Raw genomic sequence first — 20,172 nt, forward strand, 5'->3', positions numbered from 1 at the left:
CGCTCCCCTGGCAAGGCAGAGAGTATGTAGAAAACAAGCGGCCAGTCTTACAAAACTCTAAATTTATTCAAAGTGTTAAAAGATTTCACTCTCCCCTCCAAAATATTTTATAATTTAAAAAAATCAAAACTCTTTTCTCAGCCGCTGTACAAGTTGCTGCTCATTCTTCTTGGGGACCAGCCTCTGCCCCTCTCCGACCCTCTCTGCCTCCCTCCCTGCTCAGTATTATTGCTGTTTGTTCATAAAATCCTCCATACCCGCTACCCTCTTCCCCCGTCCCCTGCCCGCCTTCTCTTCTGGGATTCGGTCCTTGGCTGCAGATGAGGCCCAGTGGATGGGTGGGATACCCAGGCAGTGCCTGAGGGGCCAGGGTAGGCTTTGTGCTTCTGGGAGAACCCCTAGTCGGCTTGTTTCTTGGTCAAGTGGAGAACTGTCATCCTTTCTGTCCCATGGACACCTGTTTAGAGCCAAGTATTTGGCTTGGGGCTGCCCACAGCTGTGCAGCCTGTCCCTTCTCTGGATTCCCTGAGGCACGGGCCATGACAGCTGGGTCGGGTAACTGAACCATTTGTCTGCCTGTGGACTACTGGGCTTAGGAAGAGCGGCACATGACTGGAGGATGGCTCCAAACGCCCAAGGGAGGGAGTTTTGGTTTTTTTGTTAGGCAAAGCCAGAGCCAGCCAGGACCATGGGAGGTAGGGAAGTAGGGGCAAAGTGTGACCACACAGCTCTGGGGTGAGCAATGTTCCTTCTGTCCAGAACTCCACCATCCATCCTCCCCTTCATCCTGCAGGTCCCAGGATGATTCCAGAAAGGAGGAAGAAAAAGAGGAAAAGAATTCTGTTCTGCTGATGATGGGAAAAAGGCAGGAGATAACAGAGTGCTCAGGGTTGGGGAGAGGCCTGCTGGAATCTGTGGTTGTCACTGCTTCCCTGTTGCACGAGGGTGGGCGAGGGGCCAGGCAAGGCCCACAGAGGCTTCATCAGCTCTGCTCCTTGTCCTTGACTAACAAGACTGTGTGCTGGCCCCCACTGGACACAGACAAGACCACACGGTTCTCCAGTTGCTTTCCCGTCATCTCCACGGGGCTCCAGGCGTCCTCATCTTGCCCTGTGCCCAGCTGGTAGCTGGTGCCCATGCCCCAGGCAAAGGCACGACCTGCAAGGGAAAGAAAGGCAGGCAGCTGTCTCCAGGATCCCTGGCCCCAGCTTTCCATAGCCTGAGAAGCCTCAGATCAGGTAAAACCTGGCCATGACCATCGCGGTGGGGCAAGGTCACAGCCTCGAGGAGTCCAGGGGGACTGGGAGGAGCCCAGGAGACAGACCAAAATAATCTAGTAAACCACAGACCACCATCCGTCTATAGTGCCCAAGGCCTCTCCCTGCTAGGCACTCCCCAGGCGTGGCACTCACAGCCCCGCAGCCCCAGCTGCCCTCTGGGGTTTTGCGCCACCCTTTGCTCCCTAAAGGACTGGTCCGGTCGAGGAGCAGTGCAAGCCCCTCCTCCTCAGGGTCTTCTTCCTCTCAGGCTGTGGGGTCACTTGCACCATCTCTGCTGCTGGGCCTGCCAGCCCCTTTGACTACTAAGCCTCCTTTTTCCTAAGACACCGAGTACGAGTCTCTGGGAAGCTGGCACAATCTAGGCGGTCCATGAGGGGTCACCGGCATGTAGAGTAACACAGGGCCTGGGTTAGGAGTCTGCAGCCTGGCTCTAGGCGCCCCTCGCCTCTCTGGCCTTCAGAGATATCTCCGCCTTTGCTGTTTTTCCCCCTCTGAGGGACAAATCACCTGTACTACAATGATTCCTTTACTCACTTTACATTCATCAAAGCCACAACACCCGAGAACTAGCAGCCAAGCAGTGCTGTTGCCAGCCCTGCTCTCCGCCCCCTGCTCCACCTGAGGATGGACAGCCCAGCCCGCTGGGAAGTGCACTTAAAATCACCATGCTCGGGCCCCCACCAGCCCGAGTGTGGGCAGCCCCACTCACCGTCCTTGGTCACGGCATACCCCACAGAGGCCCCACACGCCACGGAGGTGACAGCAGGCAGCTTGGAGATGAGGGTGGGTATGCTCTTCTCTTCGGCACCTTCCCCAAGGCCCAGCCGCCCGTACTCAGCCCGGCCCAGGCTGTATGCTTTTCCTAGGGGAGGAGGGAGACAAATGAGCAGTGGCAAAGGGCATGCTCCAGGCAAAACTGGCAGTGGGCCCCGTGAGCGCCTGTGACCATGGGAGCCTCTCCCTGCCCCCAGGTGGTCAAGATGTCTGCAATCTCTTCCTTGTTTGGGAGGGGGCCTGGGGGAACCTCCACATGGGGCCCCCATAGCACTCACACCTAGGACACCAGGACGCTGGGGGTAGGGGGTGGCTTCACAGACCCACGTGTGGCTCAACCCATGGAACAGACCCAGATTCCAAGGACCACAGGAGTGTGGCGAGACCGGAGCCCAGGAAACATGCACCTCCAACCTAGAGGGCTCTGGGGGCCTACCCTCTGAATCCATGCAGACTGTATGGTGCTGGCCGCCAGAGAAGCCCACCCAGGACTTGGTGGAGTTCTTGAACGATGTCAGGTTCTGGGGTACGAAGCAGGACTCCGTGCCTGGGGTTCCTGGGGAAAGGCCCAGAGAGCTGTCGGGGTGAAGCTGTCCTCCCCAATCCCCTCCCACAGCGAGGCCCTCCACCCGTAGGACTGGACATTCTCACTCCACAGGTGACAGAGCTGTGGCTCTGAGAGGTCAGGGAACCCCATGAGTGCACAGTTAATGAGCAGTGGAGTCAGGATTGGGGCCCTGGTCACTGGGGTCATCCCTGAGGCCAGGCTTGGGACTCACCAAGCTGATGGTAGTTGGAGAGGCCGAAGCCATACACATGGCCCTCTCGAGAGATGGCAAAAGTGAAATAGGCACCACAGAAGGCATCCTGGAATCTCACGTGGCCCCGGCTGCCCCTGGATTTCAGCAGCACACACCTGGGGACCAGGAGTCGTTCTGCAGGCAGACAGGAAGCCAGAGTCAGTGACAGACATGGGGCCTCTCTGTGAACCTGTTTTCCCTAAATGACAAAAGCCCTTGGAGAGACGCTAACTAGGAGCTCTTACCCGTATTTTACAGGAGAGGAAAAAGGCTGAGAGCGCGCCAGTGCCTTGCTCCAATTCCCACAGTCATCAGAGGTAACACTTACATGGAACTTACCATACGCCAGACATTCTTCCAGTTAACTCATTTACCTGCACAACAACCCAGTGACGTCAGCTGAGACGTAGGTACGTTTAGAGATAAGGAAACTACATTCAGGGTCACACAGCCAGTGGGTGGCAAGACCAGGGCAACACTGCGAGTCTGTCTGACATAAGCTGAACACAGTGCCCCTTCTGCCTTTGGCCTTCCCTGGCTTGCCAAATTGCCCTGTTACCTTTAAGACACTTACCCAGGCCCTGCCGGCCACCACGGTTGGCAAATAACTCAGGTACACGACCCAGCTGGCCTTGCTCCCCGCAGCCCAAGGTATAGAGGTCGCCGTCAGTTGTCAGCATCACCAAGTGGTCATTTCCTAAGGCCGAGAGGAAGGCAGGGGATGCAGGGCTCGCTTGTCAGGTCCAAGGCTGAGCCAGGCCCAGACAAGGTTCTTTCACTCCTGCCGAGTGAGGGGCCTACCCCAAGCTCACCTGAGGCCACCTTCACCACGGGCACGTCCAGCTGCACCTGCACGGGCACCAAGCTCTTCTTCATGGGCTCCAGCAGCCCAATCATACCGTTGTTGTCCTGGCGGGAAGGACACAGCACTTAGCGGCCAGTCATGCCTGCCTCTGCCAGCCGGGCCCCGTGCAATCTGGCACAGCCAGCCTTACCCGGAAAGAGCCCCACAGGAAGACACGGCCATCCTCGGTGAGGGCTGCTGTGTGACTGTCTCCTGCTGACACCTGTACCACCTTCTCTTGCAGTTCCACTTTCCCGGGGACCATCTCTGACCCCTCCGCTGATGTGTCCCTTCCCAGGGCACCCTCGTCGTTGCAGCCGAAGGAGTAGACCTGTGCCCAGCACGTCCCCGTTACTGCAAGGTCTGGCCTCGCAGTCTACTGCCCTCCTTGCTTGGCTCCCCAGCTCCACTTCCACAGGGAAACGTGTGGCTCAAAGGTCCTGCCCCACGCCCGCAAGCCTCAGGCTCTGCCCCACCTACCTGGCCAGCCCCACACCTACCTGGCCACTCTTGCTTAGACACACAGTATGCATGCCACCGGCCTCGGCCTGCACAACTTCCTCTGGAATGGGCACCAGGGCTGGCTTCTTTCTTTCCATCACATTCTCACCCAGCCCCAGCTGGCCCACGTCGCCTTGGCCCAGTGTCAGCACCAAGCCTGGTTCTGTGCTGTGGGACCTGTGTGAGACTGAGGGGTGAAGAAGACAGGTCCTGAGTGTGTAGGATGACGGCAGGCAGGAGAGGTTGCCTCACGGGCTCTGATACCATGCAGACCTGGGCTCAAGCCTCTGCTCTGCCACAGACCGTCAGCGTGACTGTCCCGAGTCTACATGCCCCCGTCTGTGGAAGGGTTAACACAGTACCGTCTTGTAGGGTTTTTGTGTTTTGTGAAGATTAAAAACTGAACAAGGAGGGGCAGACCGTGGTGTAGTAGGTAAAGCTACTGCCTGTGATGCTGGCATCCCATATGGGAGCTGGTTTGAGTCCTGGCTGCTCCACTTCCAATCCTTCTCCCTGCTAATGGCCTAGGAAAAGCAGTGGAAGATGGTCCCAGTGTTTGGGCCCCCGCCACACATGTGGGAAACCCGGATGAAGCTCCGGGGTTCTAACTTCGGCCTGGTCCAGCCATGGCTGTTGTGGTAATCTGGGGAGTGAACCAGCAGATGGACAATCTCTCTGTCCCCTTTTCTCTCTGCAACTCTGACTGTCAAACAAATAAAGCTTAAAACAAAACAAAACTGAACAAGGGGCCAGTGTTGCGATATAGCAGGTTAAGCTGCTGCCTGTGCCACTAGTATGCCAATACGGGCACTGGCTGGAGTCCCAGCTATTCCACTCTGCTCCAGCTTCCTACTAGTGGACCTGGGAAAGCAGCAGAAGATGGCCCAAGTCCAAGGCCCCTGCAACGGTGTGGGAGACCTGGCTGAAACTCCTGGTTCCTGACTTTGGCATGGCCCAGTCATGGCCATTGTGGCCATTTGGGGAATGAACCAGCAGATGTAAGATCTCTCTAACTCTGCCCTTCAAATAAAATAAAATAAAATAAAATAAAATAAAAATTTAAATAAATAAAATAAAACAAGTTGGTAGGAGGCAGGCATTGTGCTGTATGCAGCAGGTTGGGCTGATGCTGGGGACACCCCAACCCCATGTTGGGAGTGCCTGATTTGAATCCTGGCTCCTCTGCACTTCCCACCCAGCTTCTGCTGGTGTGCCCAGGAGACAGTGGATGATGGCCCAAGTACTTGGGTTCCTGACACCCATGTAGGTGCCCTGGATAGAGTTTCTGACTCTTGGCTTTGGCCTGGTCTAGCTCTGCCTGTTGTGGCCACTTGGGGAGTGAACCAGTGGATGAAGATCTGTCTCTCTCTCTTATTTTTTTTTTTTTTTTAAGATTTTATTTATTTATTTGAGAGGCTGAGTTACAGACAGAGTGTGAGAGACAGAGAGAAAGGTCTTCCATCCGCTGTTTCATTCCCCAAATGGCCACAACAGTCGGAGCTGGGCTAATCTGAAGCCAGAAGCTAGGAGCTTCTTCTGTGTCTCCCACAGGGGTGCAGGGGCCCAAGCAGTTGGGCCATCTTCCACTGCTTTCCCAGGCACATTAGCAGGGAGGGAGCCGGATTGAAGAGGAGCAGCTGGGAATAGAACTGATGTCCATATGGGATGCTATTGCCACATAAGGAGACTTAGCCCATTATGCCACAGTGCTGTCCCCTGAAGATCTCTTTCTCTCTGTCCCTCTTTCAAATAAAATAAAATCTTTTAACAACAAGAACAGCAACAACTGAGCAAGGAGAAGGGGTTCTCCTAAGAGTGAAGATGCTGCTCAGGACACCTGCATCTCATATTGTTGTGCCTGCATTAGAGGCCTGGCTCTGCACCCTGCGAAGCAGCAGGTGATGGCTCAAGTACCTGGGTCCCTGCCACCCACATGGGAGATCTGGGTTGAGTTTCCGGTTCCTGACATTACCTTGGCCTAGCTGCAGCTGTTGTTATTTTAGGAGTAAACTAGTGGATGGAGGTTCTCTGCCTGTCTCCCTCTGTCTCTCAAATAAGTAGAAGTAAAACAAAGAACAAAACCGCAAGAGGGGCCTGGGTTGTGGCAGAGTGGGTTAAGCCACCACTGCTTACATCTCCAGCTCCCATATCAAAGTGCTGGTTCAAGTCCCGGCTGTTCTGCTCCCGATCCAGCTTCCTGCTAATGTACCTGGGAAGGCAGTGGAAGATGGGCCAAGTCCTTTGGGCCACTGCCACCCTTGTGGGAGACCCAGTCAGAGTTCCTGGCTTTAGCTTGGCCCAGCCCCCGGCCACTGGGGCCACTGGGGAGTGAACCAGAGGATGGAATATCTCTTTTTCTCTGTTTCTTCCTCCTTCTCTGTTGCTCTCTGCCATTCAAATAAAATAAAATCTTAAAAAACCCATAGGAAATTGAGGGCGTTATTAATGTGTGGGAGGAAGGGAGGGAGAGAGGAGGCGCCAACCAGGTGACAATCCTGGGAGCGGTGGGTGGGGAGGGGAAGAGGCCAGCCCAACACTTCCCCGTTCAGCGGTATTGGTCAGAAGCCACGGTGCCAAGTCTACCCTCCAGTGACCGCTTACTCTACCAATGCTAAGTTGCTTGGCAGTCCCTGGAATTACTCCGCAGGCTCCATGTGTAAGGTCTTGTTCTGTAGGAAAGGGAATAGGGCTTCGAAGAGGGTCAGCCAGCTTCCCGGGGTCATAAAGCTAACTGCCAGGGTCTGAACTGAAAACCAAGGAGACTGCGGCTCAGACCACAGACTCCAGCCTCTATCCCGGCCCTCCTCTCTCCCCGGCTCTGCCTTCCAATTCCCGGACACATTTACAAAGAAAACTGGCGGCAGGGCTGGGGGCAAGAGAGATGGAACGTGCCAACCAGTGGGCAGCACAGGGCCCTCTGCTGGCCAATGGAAGCCGCCCGCAGCCCCGGGCAGCCAATGGCGCCCAGCCCCTCCTCCAGGGGCGTGGCCACAGCAGCCAGCGCAGCCACGCGGAGGTACACTGGGCGGGAAGCCACCTGGTCGGATTTTCTGGTCAGGAGGGCTGGGGCCGCAGGCACCTCGGCAGGAGTGGGCGCCGGGAACGTGGCGGGAGGGAGCAGCTCTCACCGCCTGGTTACGGACGTCTGCAAAAGACAGACACGGTCTGAGCAGTCTGAGCGTGGGCCCACACTCCTCCCTCCCAGACCGGGGGTGGCTTTCTCTCCTCCCCGTCCTGCTGAGGATCCCAGGAGACAGGAAATCACTGACGCCTCCCTCACACGCTGCCAGGGCATTATGGTGCTTCGTCCTCAGAACAGCCCAGGGAGGTTGGTGCTTTTCAGCCTCCGTTTCAGAAAGCAGGTAAACCACACTCAGTGAAGCTAAGTGACTTTTCCACAGTGGCACAGCTAGAAAGTGGGAAAGCCAGGACTTGAACCACGTCTCAAAGTCAATGGTCCTAACCATAACACCTCACTGCCTGTGCTAGCCCTGCCCCAGTGCTTCTAGTCAAGTGTCTGGCTCTTTTGCATAAGATCTCCTTGAGGTGGGATTCCAAGAACTACGGGAGGCCCTCCAGCTCAGTGGGGTCCCTGGACACCCAAGCCCCTTGGCTACAGGAGTCAGGGAGGAAGGAGTCCAGTCCTAGACCCTCATGACTCCAAGAGGCCACCCACAGCTGGAAAGAGGCCAAGGCCAACTTACCCTTCACCTTCTTGCTTTTGGGGATGGCATCTTCTGGGGGCGACCTCCTTTTAGCTATGCGCTTGGGCGGCATCTTCCTGTCCTGAAAATCCCAGCCAAATACTCCATGTCAGAAATGGCAAACACTTCCCATACTGGTTAGGCAGTATTTACCAAAACCTCCCTAAAAGTGTGGGGATTCCGCTTCTCAAAGTTTCTCCCAAGAACACACAGAACCACAGCCTAAAAAAATGCATACACACACACAAAAATGCACACATTCATTAAAATATGTGTGGATACAAAAAAGTGCGAAAGAAACCATATCCAGCATTGACAATGGAAGATGAGGATTATGGACAATTTTTACTTTTTTTCTTTGTGTTGTAAAAAATTTTCATAATGAAAAATAAAATATTAAGTGAACCCTCCTCATAATTTCTCCCATAAATGAGATAACCCACTAGTTAGCTTTTGGTGATGAATTGTTATAATCAGACTAAAAGAAAAAACAGCTATTTTTATTAAATGAAGCCAAATTAGACCATCTGTGCTCTTTGGTCCACAAATGCCACTCCTGGGAGGAACCTGGTTTTCCTTAATGGTTCAACAAGAGATAACAATTACGCTGGGGTGGGCACTGTGGAACAGCAGGTTAAGCCTCCCCTTGGGATGCCAGCAGCCCATATTGGTTGGAGTCCTGGCTGCTCTGGTTTTGGTCCAGCTCCTTGCTGATGTACCTGGTAAGCAGCAGATGATGGCCCAAGTACTTGGGCCCCTGTCACCTATGTGGGAGTGCCAGGTTAGAGTTCTGGAATCCCAGTTTTGGCCTAGCCCAGCCCCACTGTTGCAGCCATGTGGGGAGAACCAACAGACAGAGTTGTCTTTCTGCCTTTCAAAATAAATCAATCAATCTTAAACCAAGCAAACTAACCAAATATAGGGGTAGGCACTGTAGTGCAGCAGGTTAAGCTGTTGCTGGGGATGCCTACATTGCACATCAGCGCGTCAGTTCCAATCTCAGTCAGAGAGAGACAGAGAGACAGAGAGCTTACATCTAGCTGCTGGTTCACTCCCTAGATGGCTACAAGGAGCCAAGAGCTTCATCTGGGTCTCCCATGTGGGTAGCTGGGGCCCAAATACTTGGGCCTTCTTCTGCAGCTTTCCCAGGCCATTAGCAGGGAGCTGGATTGGAAGTGGAGCAGTCAGGACATGAACCAGTGTCCAGTGCTGGCATTACAGGCAGTGGCTTTAGCTGCTAGACAACGCTGGCCCCATCTCTTCTTTTTTAAAGATTTATGTTATTCAAAAGGCAGAGTGATGGGAGGGGAGGAAGGGAGAAGGCGAGATTGGTCCTCCACTCACTGGTTAACTTCTCCAGTGGCTGCAATAGTTGGGGCTGGTCCAGGCTGAAACCAGGAGCCTGGAATGCCCTCCTGGTCTCCCAAGTGGGTGGCAGGGGCTTAAATACTTGGGCCATCTTGTGTTGCTTTCTCAGGTGCTTAAAGAGGGCGCTGGATCAGAAGTAGAGCAGCTAGGACTCAAACTGGCACTCTGATATGGGATGCTGGTGTCGTTGCAAGCAGCAGCTTAACTTGCTGTGCCACAGTGCCATCCCCTTATCCTTTTTATGTATTTATTTGTAAGGTAGATTGACAGAAGGAGAAACGGAGACCTTTCATCTGTTGGTTCTCCTCCCAAATGGCCCCAATGGCCAGGCCAAAGCCAGGAGTCTGAAATTCAAATCGGGTCTCCCATATGGGTGGCAGGGGCTCAAGCACGTGGGCCATCCTGTGCTGCTTTTCCCAGACGCAGTAGCAGGGAGCTGGATTGGAAGTGGAGCAGCTGAGACCCAAACCAATGCTCAAATGCTGGCACCAAAAGGGGAAGCTTAACTTGCTGAGACACAGTATCAGCCCCAACTCTTCATTTCTGATCCAGCTTTTTACTCACATGGCTGGGAGGTAGCCAATGATGGCCCAAGTACTTGAGTTCCTGCCACCTATGTGAGAGACCCCAGTGGAGTTCCTGGCTCCTGGTTTCAGTGGACATTTAAGTGAACCCGCTGATGGAAGATCCTCTCTCTCCTCCCCTCTCTGGGCCATTCTGCCTTTCAAATAAATAAACGTGTTTTGTTTTTGTTTTTGTTTTTTTACTATATATACACCCACACTGCTGTAAAAACAGTTGGTGTGAGAAAGTGGGGAAAGGGAATCACCCATGGGTGGGAAGGTAGGTTGGACCCAGGATGATCTGGGGCAGCTGAAAGCCGCCAGACCTGCCTTCCCCTCCTGTAGCTGCTGCCCACCTTCCCAGGGACTTAGCGTCTTCTCCAGGCTGTGGGAACAGCTCTCTCAATTCCAATCCAGCCCCAGTTGGACAGAGTGTTTTACCTCCACACATGGCATTCTGGAAGGCAATCTTTGCTGAGTCCTAGTCTTCAGTTGTCCAAGCCCAGGGCTCCTGAACTCTGGACTGTGAACCTCCTGGGTGGTTGGGGCAGGGCGCAAGAGGCACTCAGCATGTGTGCTAAGAAAGGGGCCTCTGGAGCCAGAATCTGGACTCCACCCCTTCCTTGCTGTTTGATCTGGGACAGCTATCTAATCTTTCCATTATTCACTTTCCTCCCCAGTAAAATGGGGATAACACTGGCACCTATAATTTTTAAGTGATGTGGAGGATTAAATGAGTGAATATTGTAGTACTTTACTGTTGATGTCATCTTAGCATCTAGGGCCTGCCCAGGTACTACTTGGGCCTGGCCCTGCTTAGGAACCAGCGATCTAAGCTAACCCATCTCTCTTCTATTTTATAGACGGAGGATGGAGACTCTGCCCAAGCCTACAAATGGAAGAACTCCACCAGTCCCAGCTGTGAGCCTAACCAGCACCCCACCCCCCATCCCTTCCTTCCAGAGCCTCAGTCTGTCTAGCTGTCCACTCCACGCTGTCTGAACAAGAGCACTTTTCTGCTGCTTATCCTGGGGCACAAGTTGCCAAGAGCCCAGAATGCTGCCAGGCCTGTGCAGGCTGTGCCTGGGGCAGCTGCGACTTTGAGGAGGTGGCAGTTCTGCACTCTATCAACTGGCATGGCTCTCGGAGCGGGGCTCCTCCTCTCCAACCTCTTTAGGATTCCTCTTCCCACACTGAAAATGCATGCTCTCTGGGCCTGGAGGGAAGCAGACTCATCTCCCAGGGCTGTGACTTGCTCGCTCCTGCTCTTGTGACCATGGCTGGCAGTGGCTAACCTCGGGGCTGTGCGTATCTCCTCGGTAAACGGAGATGCAACGACTGGTTGTTGGGGTTGTCATTAAGGCTGAATGAAACGTTCGCAAGGAGCTGTGCAGTGCCAAGCGCACAGCACGTACCAACGTGGGGCAGCATGTACTCATTCGTCCCATGAATATTCACTGAGTGCACGTTACCACTGCGGGGCTCTGGGCCAAAGGTGGAGACAGGAAAAGAAGACTACCCCTCACCGGATTCTGTCCCGGTTGCTCCTCTTCCAGTCCAGGAAGAGGGCCCCGGGAAGGCAGTGGAGGATGGCCCAAGTACTTGGGCCCTGCACCCGCATGGGAGACCAGGAGAAGCACCTGGCTCCTGGCTTCGAATCAGCGTGGTGCGCCGGTCGCGGCGGCCATTGGAGGGTGAACCAACAGCAAAAGGAAGACCTTTCTCTCTGTCTCTGTCTCTCTCACTGTCCACTCTGTCAAAAAAAAAAAAAAAAAAAAAAAAAAAAAAAAAAAAAAAGAAGACTACCCCTCTCCCTGCTCATGGCGCTTACCTCCAATAGGAAAGAAAAAGAAACAAAATGATCACAGGTGGTGCCCTGTGGCCGAGCAGCAAGATGTTACAACAGAGAGTAAGCTGGGCTTGCAGAACAATGCGAATGGGAATGCACTCCTTGCCACACAACTGTATAAAACATGGTTAAAGATGTTGTTACATGCATTCTGCCACAGTAAAAATGCAACAAGACACAGTAACTAGAGACCGGGAAGGACAATGGTCGGGGAGGTGACACTAAGGCAGGCAGCCTGAAAGGCCAGGAGGAAAGTGTTTCAGTGGACAGGGCAGTCTGTTCGGACACCTGGCGAGGCCACTGGGGCTGGATCATGCGAGGCCCTCAGCGGGAAAATGAGAACTGTTTTTGGGTAGAATATCTTCATTTTGGATTTGCATTTTTAAAAGGTTGTTCAGTCTCCTGTAAGGAAACGGAATGGAGTCGATACCAGGCAAACAAGAGAGATGGCAGCGAGCTGATCTGTCCGGAATCGGAGAAAAGGAGACAAAACAGATCGACCTAGGAGACAGATCTTGCTTGCTGGTGGATTCGACTGAGGCACGAGGGAGGAGAAATAAGAATGATTTGTTCGTCCTGGCCGGCGCCGCGGCTCACTAGGCTAATCCTCCGCCTAGCGGTGCCGGCACACCGGGTTCTAGTCCCGGTCGGGGCGCCGGATTCTGTCCCGGTTGCCCCTCTTCCAGGCCAGCCCTCTGCTGTGGCCAGGGAGTGCAGTGGAGGATGGCCCAGGTGCTTGGGCCCTGCACCCCATGGGAGACCAGGAAAAGCACCTGGCTCCTGGCTCCTGCCATCGGATCAGCGCGGTGCGCCGGCCGCAGCGTGCCGGCCGCGGCGGCCATTGGAGGGTGAACCAACGGCAAAGGAAAACCTTTCTCTCTGTCTCTCTCTCTCACTGTCCACTCTGCCTGTCAAAAAAAAAAAAAAAAAAAAAAAAAAAAAAAAAAAAAAAAAAAAAGAATGATTTGTTCGTCCTGAAACAGGTGTTGTTCAGCCTAGCGATTCAGGCACTGGTTTAGGAAGCTTGCACTCCACACTGCAGTACTCAGGTTAGACATCCAGCTCTGCTCCCACTGCCAGCTCTCCTGCTAACGCAGACCCCTGGGAGGCTGTGGTGGGTGATAAGTAATGAGGTTCCTGTCACCCAGCTTGGGAGCCTCACACTTACTTCCCAGCTCCTGGCTCTGACTTTGGCTTACTGTAGCCCTTTCAGACATGTGAGGAGTGAACCAGTGGAGTGCAGCTATTTGCTCCCCTTCTCTCTCTCAAAAATTCGTAAAAATTAAAATTAAATTAAAAAAAAAATGACTTGTTCATCCTAGGAGACCCAGAGCCTCCCTAGGACCCTCCTGAGTGTGGCCAAGCATCCAGGCTGAGGCCTAAATGACTAGGCGGGGGCAGACTTCCATTCAGTGAGATGGAGAGCTCTGTGGGCCAGACTGAGGCAGAGTCTAGAGCTCCATTTTACCAGGCATTTGCGTTAAATCTGAAGTGCAAAGGAGCCATCCAAGAAGGAATGATAAGCAGGCAAAGTTGACGGGATAGAACCGAGACTCCTTTTACGGTGGACACCTGTTCCCCAAGGCGAGTCTCCTCTCGGATCATCAGGACGACCTGCAGCAGTTGGCTGTGCCCAGGAGGCAGACTGAAGTAGATTGGGAAAGTACTCACCAGAAGTCATGTGAGCAAAGCAAGAGACAGAACTGTGCTAGCTCAAGGGTGTGAAAGCAGGGCTGATCTACGAGCAAGGCCTGGAATGCAGTGGGGGAAAAACAAGGGCTAAAGGAGATGGCTGGTGTCATGCAGCACTAAAACAAGACCTGTGCTGGGGGCTGCATCTGAACCAGCCCCTCCTTAGACACCTGTGTTTGGCCTGCAATCAGAGGCATCTCACTGCAAACTGGCCACAATGAGCAGGGGCCGGCATCCCATACATTGGAACAGGAGTTCGAATCCCAGCAGCCCTGCTTCTGATCCACTTCCCAGCAAATGTGCCTGGGAAGGCAGTGCAAGATGGCACAAGGACTTTGGCCTCTGCCACCCACAGCAGCAACATGTGGCCCCTAGGTTGTTTTATTTTTTTTTAAGAGACTTTTAAAATAAATTTGTATTCATTTATATTTATTTGAAAAGCAAATGAGAGCTGTTCCATCCGCTGGTTCACTACTCAAATGCCCACAACAGGCAGGGCTGGGCCAGATGAAGATGTGGGTGACAGGGACTCGAGTACTTGAGTCACCGTCATCTGCTGCATCCCAGAGTGTGCATCTGCAGGAAGCAGCATCAGAAGCGGAGTAGCTGGGACTCGATCCCAGGCATCCGATACAGGATGCAAGCGTTTCAAGTGGCATTTCAAGCACCGCACCACTGCCCGTCCCCATCCACGAGCTTTCTGAAGCTCAAGCCTGAAACAAGCTGCTCTCCTGCTTGGACTCCTGAGCAGCTGGTTCCCCTGCCTGGAAGAAAAGCCTCGCGTTTCTCCGCCTGGTGCCACGGTGCTCCAGGATCGAGCGCTGACACCACTCGGGCCTCGGCCCTCATCCATCACAGCCTCCCTTCTCCTCTTGCCAGACCCCCCAGGCCACACTGCTCTCTGTCATCTCCACACCATTTGCTCCTCTGGTCCCAGAGGAAGAACTTCTGTCCACGCCTCCACCACCACCCGAAACTAATCGTTCTCTCCCAGAAAAGCTGGGATGCACGTATGTTCACGCCTGACCACCACAGCAGCCTCCATCCTGAAACAGGAGTCTGGGAGTGGGCACTGGGCACTCACTGCACCTCCCACGCGCAAAAACCTTTGATTCCTCCTCACAAGCTGAAGAAGGCAGCAAAGTCATTCTGGTTTCACAATCAAGGGAACCGAGGCTCAGACTGGTAAATTTATTTGCCTAAATTCACACAGAAAATAAAGGAGAGCCAGGGGCCGACGGTCACCGTGCAGTGGCTTAAGCTGCTGTCTGAGACCCCGGCATCTCATGTTGGAGTGTTGGTTCAAGTCCTGGCTGCTCTGCTTTTGATCCAGCTCCCTGTTAATGCTCCTTGGGAAAGCAGCGGGTGATGGCCCAGGTACTGGGGCCCCTGCCACCCACGTGGGAGAGCTGGATGGAGTTCCAGGCCTTTGCGGTCATTTGAGGAGTGAACCTGTGAATGGGAGATCTCTTTCACTCTGCCTTTCAAATAAACAAAAAAGTAAAGGAGAACTAGAAAAATAACTCAGGTATATCTTATTATTAAAACAAAAACAGGTCAGCTAAGGACAGGCCACGATCCAGGCCGGGGCTGAGGCAGCCTGGAACTTCCCCAGGATACCCCCCGAGCAGAGATCAGAAGCCAGCTGAGCAACAGGATGGTGAGATCAGAGAGGAGACACGGAGGCAGCCCAAACGGGTGGGCCAGGTGGGTGGCAGATCCACTGATGGCTGGACTACTCCCTGCTGTGGTGGGGCTGGCACTGGCTTGGGTCCCAGAGGCCTCTCTAATGGACTCATGTCATCGCATGGCTGCCGAGAGCAGCTGCAGAGGCAGGCAGGGGACGAGCACACCCGCAAGAGCTGCAGGATGGGCCTCTGGCGCAGCAGTTAACACACCCCTTGGGGCACCTGCATCCCGAATCAGAGAGCTGGGACTCCAGTCCTGGCTCCGTGAGAGAGCTGGGACTCCAGTCCTGGCTCCGTGCCCAACACCAGCTTCCTCTGATGTGCACCCTGGGAGGCGTGAACCAGTGGGAAGGTGATCTCTCTTTCAAATAAACAAACAATAAATAATAAAACAAATAAAAAACAAACAATAAAAAATAAACTGCCATGAGTGCCAGTTTGCGTGCTGGCTGCTCCACTTCTGGTCCAGATCCCATCAGTGGAAGATGGGATCCACATCCCACTTGGGAGATGTGGACGAAACCGGTCCAGCCGTGGCAGCCATTGTGGCCATTTGGGGAGTGAACCAGAGGATGAAACACTGCTCTCTGTCTTTCTCTCTCAGTAACGATGCCTTTCAAATAAATAATTCTTCAAGAAAACAAGCAAGTACCAGTTTGGAAATATTTTAAGTAGATGACAGGTGGAACCTGTGGCTGTAATCTGCCTGCATATCCTCTCCTGTACAAACCGGTCCTCTTTGACGGCTCTGTGACTGCTCTGGGTGTGCCTTCCCAGCCCTGAGTGTCTGCAATTAGTTGCTGTGTTCCAGTTCCCGCCCGCAACACAGCTTCCAGCCACAAATAATCAGAATCAGTGCCAGCTTCCGTCTTCCGGCTCCTATGGCGTGCCGACCTCTGCCACAGCGCTCACACACCTGCCCTGTGTTACGGATAAGGAAGGACGAGGCCCAGGGAAAAGTGTCCTTGGCTATCCACAGGTGGGACAAACTCCCAGGTCTCTGCCCACTCGCCACCTGGGGCCAGAGCTGTCCCCCACCTCAGGCACTTTGGACACGGAACAAAGCGGGGAGGCACACAGGCTGGTTCCCAGCTTTCCATTCCTGCTAGGACCCTGCAACCCCGTCCAGCCTCCTTTCTGGAGAGGAAGCCCTCCCAGCCACAGCAGCTGTCCCCTTTCCCCCCAGCCTGAACAATCTCTTTGCATTCAGGCTTCCCAGTAGGGAAGGGGGGAGTGTCAACATTTGCTGAGCTAATAATGCCAGGCACAGAGCTGGGACAGGTCACACCAGGAGCTCCTCACCCGGGTGCCCTGGATCCTGAGCTATGCTTGGAAAAGAGGTCACAGCTTCCATCAGATGTTAAGAGTCATTGTTTTGTGGAAGTCCCAGGGAACTAGCACTCCTCACCACGTGCCTCTTGCCTCCATTGTACAGGTTTGGAAACGAAGGCTCTGGGGGACTTGGCAGGTCACTCAAGGGCACCCAGCTGGGAAGCCAAGAGCCTGAATAGCCACAAAGACTAACAGGGCAGGATTCCTGCTCTGGGGATGAATGTGCAACAGGCGCTGAAGTGTAACTCCTGGTTCATCTTTTCAGACTACTCTGCATCTCCTCCATCTGCACCCAGCGTTTCCAGGTTTGAACTCAGCCCCCAAGATCCTGCCGTCTCATCCTGCTACCCCTTCCCTCAGCCACTGAAACACCTGTGTGCCCCTGACACTCACTACACCTCCTGCCTGGTTCACCCTAACCCCTCCACTCCCAGTCTGCACCAAACACGGCCGTGCCTTCAAAACCCCGTTCCTGCTCCTCACCTGGACAGCCATCCCCGACCCTCCTGGGCACGGGTCCCCTCCAGGGTCCCCGGAACACTCCATACTCAACTTCCTTCAGGCACTCAAGTCACACGTGGCCGGAGGAGTTCAGCTGGTATCTGATAAATGAATGCGCGGCCAGGGCTCCAAGGGCACACCTCGGTGATCACGCTGGACCGCAACTGTGGGCCCGCAGGTCGCCTCTCTAAGGAGACCAGACCTGAGTGAAGGCCACGCGGGACCCACCCTGCTCACTATTGTCCCAGCCCAGGGGGCGGGAGGACGTAGACAGAGCACGGGAGTGTTGACCAACAGAGCGGCTGCAGAGTGCGGGGCACGCCCCTGCCACCGGCCCAAAGCCGCCCGCCCGGTGCCTGTGGGCGTGGAGAGTCCTTTCCCCGCAGCCGACCCCCACCAGGCATCCTGGAGCTCCATCAAAACAGCCCCTTTCCCCCTGCAGGGCCCCCACCCCCACCCCATTCCCGTCCCAGACACCGCTTTCTCCAAACTCATCTCGCACAAAACCACTGGTCCCGGCGCGGAACGCGACCTCCGCCCAGGACCCGCGCGGGTCTTTGCACCCCGGGCCCGGGGGGAGGGCACTGCGGCCGCGCCACCCGCCCGTCGCGCTCTGGCCGTTTGAATCTCCCGCCCGCGCGGGGAGCCGCGGCGCGGCCGCGAGAGGCGCGGCGGCGGAGGGGCCGCGCGGCCCTCGCTCGAGCGAGGCGGGGCCCGACCGCAGCCCGGGCGCCCCCGCGGGGCTGGGCACGCGCGCCCGCGCCGCGGCTCTCACCGCTCGGCCTCACGTGGGGTCGGCGGCGCGCGACACGGCGCGCGCGGGCAACGGACCCGGCCCGCCGCGGAGCCCGCGGTGCTCGGCTGCGGCCGCCCGCCCGCCGCGCCGCGCCGCGCCGCCCTCCGCCCGGACTCTCCGCCCGTGTCGCCCACGACCTACCTCGATGCGGGTCGACCACAAGGAATTCCAGCTCTCGCCGGCCCGGCCGCGAAACTGCCCCAGAGCATGCGCTCTGCGGGCCTCCGGCCCCGACCCTGGGCCGGAGAAAAACAAAGAGGCCGGCGGCCCCTGGCGGCACCCCCGGGAAGTGCAAGCGGCTCCCAGGCCGGGGAGCTTTGGACCCAGCTCTGGCCCCTGGCCTGGATGCTGCTGTTTGGGATCGACCGGAAAGGCTACCTGTATCCGGCTTTGTCTGGGAGAATCTGGGGCGCAGACTTTGCGGAGAAAAAGCTACCGATCTTCCCTGCCCGAAATACGGTCTCCGTGGAGAAGGAAGAGAAATCAGACTATCAGGAAGCACAAGGCCGCTGGACCCGCCTGGGCTGAAAGACGGGTTTTGAGTCTAGGAGGGCATCCTCCGAGAAGCAGTCCGGCAGGGAGAGGAAGCTGCGGGAGCCCGCGGGAGGGAGCAGGGCCCTATGTCTAAGGAGCACAGCCTCTGCCCTGAGGAAGCCACCTAAGGCAGGGATTTGGGCATGGAATCACATGATAGGATCTGTGCTTGAGAACAGAATGGATTTGGGCGGGAGGGAAGATAAGATTGAAGAGGTGCGCACCCTGCCGCACCCTGGGTCGCTTCCCGCTGATGGCTCAAGCACTTGGGTTCCTGTCACCCGCGTGGAGACCTGGATGGAGTTCTGGGCCCCTGCTTCAACCTAGTCCATCCCTGGCTGTTGTGGGTATTTTAGGATCGATCCAGAGTCTGGAAGATCTTTGTCTCCCTCCCTCTCTCTGCCACTCTACCTTTTAATTAAAAAAAAAAAAAAAAAAAAGAGAGAGAGAGGGGGGGGGGTGAGCAAGAGGAGTGAGGAGGGAGACCAGGTAAGAAAGGAGAACAGCATGAGTATGGAGTTGGGAGCTGGAGACTTAAAAATGGCACCAAGCGAAACACAGTTGTTGTGGATTTAAGGTGTTCCCTGAGGAGACCTCTCAGGCCATCTGACTCAGGAGGCTTCTCAGGGAAGGGCAGCCGTCTCTGCAAGGGGACATTTTCTCCCTGTCACGTCGATTTTCACTCTGAAAAGTCCTCCTACCACACCAGAACTCAGAGCCCACCCCAAAGCACTGCCCCCCCGCCACGCGTCTCTTACCTCTTCAAGTTTACCTCTGCCTCCATCATGCACACCTCTTTTGGATGATACACTGTGCAATGTCTCCAATTTTATCCCTGGGATATCTGATCTTTCTGCTTTCTTCAAGATCTTACTCATTCACATGGCTTAATGTAATTACAAAAAAAAAATTAGTGCCTATTTTTCAAAGCCCTTTGTTTCTTGTACAGAAACAAATCCACATCCATTAGCTGACTTGTTCTTCACAAAAACCTCTTGGTAGTTGGGAAAATGAGAGAAACTAGGTTCAAAGTTAGGCAAGTTCCCTGGGTACCGCCCAAGTGGTGGAGGGGGCTGGAATTCTTGTTCAGGACTGGGGACCTCTTCTTGTAGCTGACAGGCTGGTCCCGACCTCCACCCAGAAGACCCATGCCTCCCACTGAGTCTACCCTCAAATCTGGACTCCCTCCCCACCTTCACCTCTCCTACCAAGGTCAGCGTTCTCTGAAAAGCAGTTTCAGACCTTGCTGTTCATTCTGATCCACCTCCTCTTCATGTTTCTCTTGGTGCTCGTCTGAAGCACCGCCCTCCTGCCTCTCATTTTCTCCTATTTCATCCCATCCAGATCCTCAGCCTAAATCATGGCTGAGACGTCACCTTGTTTAGAAAAACTTGGGCCAGTTCAACAAGCGCTTCTCAGAGCTATGCTTGGAGCTCCAGGCTGCACACGCCCCACGCTGACCACTTCCCACTTCTCCTGTAGATCGGTACTGTCCTCGTGCTCACTCCTCCCCGGCACCTGAGCTGCGCTTTCCTGACAAGTGGGCTTCCTTCTGTGCTAGCTCAATTCTGGATAGTCAGAAAGGGGAAGGCTCAATTTCTCCTCCACCTGCTTTTCTTTGAACTCAGCTTTTAATTTTTTCACATTGTTTTAATTTCATTTATTGAATGTGAACTATTAAGAGACCAATCAGGCCGGCGCCGCGGCTCACTAGGCTAATCCTCCGCCTAGCGGCGCCGGCACACCGGGTTCTAGTCCCGGTCGGGGCGCCGGATTCTGTCCCGGTTGCCCCTCTTCCAGGCCAGCTCTCTGCTGTGGCCAGGGAATGCAGTGGAGGATGGCCCAGGTGCTTGGGCCCTGCACCCCATGGGAGACCAGGAAAAGCACCTGGCTCCTGGCTCCTGCCATCGGATCAGCGCGGTGCGCTGGCCACAGCGCGCTGGCCG

General features: G+C 54.9%; 1 protein-coding gene across 20 annotated transcripts; it reads right to left on the reverse strand.

The window, feature by feature from the left end:
- Positions 1-47: 47 nt before the first annotated feature.
- RCC1 (regulator of chromosome condensation 1) lies at positions 48-19,571 on the reverse strand. 20 transcript variants are annotated; one of them, XR_016236716.1, is made up of 12 exons: positions 19,435-19,538; positions 18,985-19,112; positions 7,904-7,985; positions 7,237-7,344; positions 4,199-4,386; positions 3,850-4,029; positions 3,667-3,763; positions 3,429-3,551; positions 2,834-3,228; positions 2,491-2,610; positions 1,990-2,142; positions 48-1,158 (listed from the first exon to the last, which is right to left on the reverse strand). XR_016236716.1 is itself a non-coding variant. In XM_089336741.1 (12 exons), exons 2-12 carry the CDS (start codon positions 19,102-19,104, stop codon positions 983-985), a joined length of 1,503 nt encoding a protein of 500 aa, XP_089192867.1. In that variant the 5' UTR covers positions 19,105-19,112; positions 19,469-19,571; the 3' UTR covers positions 48-982.
- Positions 19,572-20,172: the final 601 nt, after the last annotated feature.

This window comes from Oryctolagus cuniculus, chromosome 7, assembly GCF_051225735.1.
Source record: "Oryctolagus cuniculus isolate XC-2025 breed Fujian yellow rabbit chromosome 7, ASM5122573v1, whole genome shotgun sequence".
NCBI classification, from domain to species: Eukaryota; Metazoa; Chordata; class Mammalia; order Lagomorpha; family Leporidae; genus Oryctolagus; species Oryctolagus cuniculus.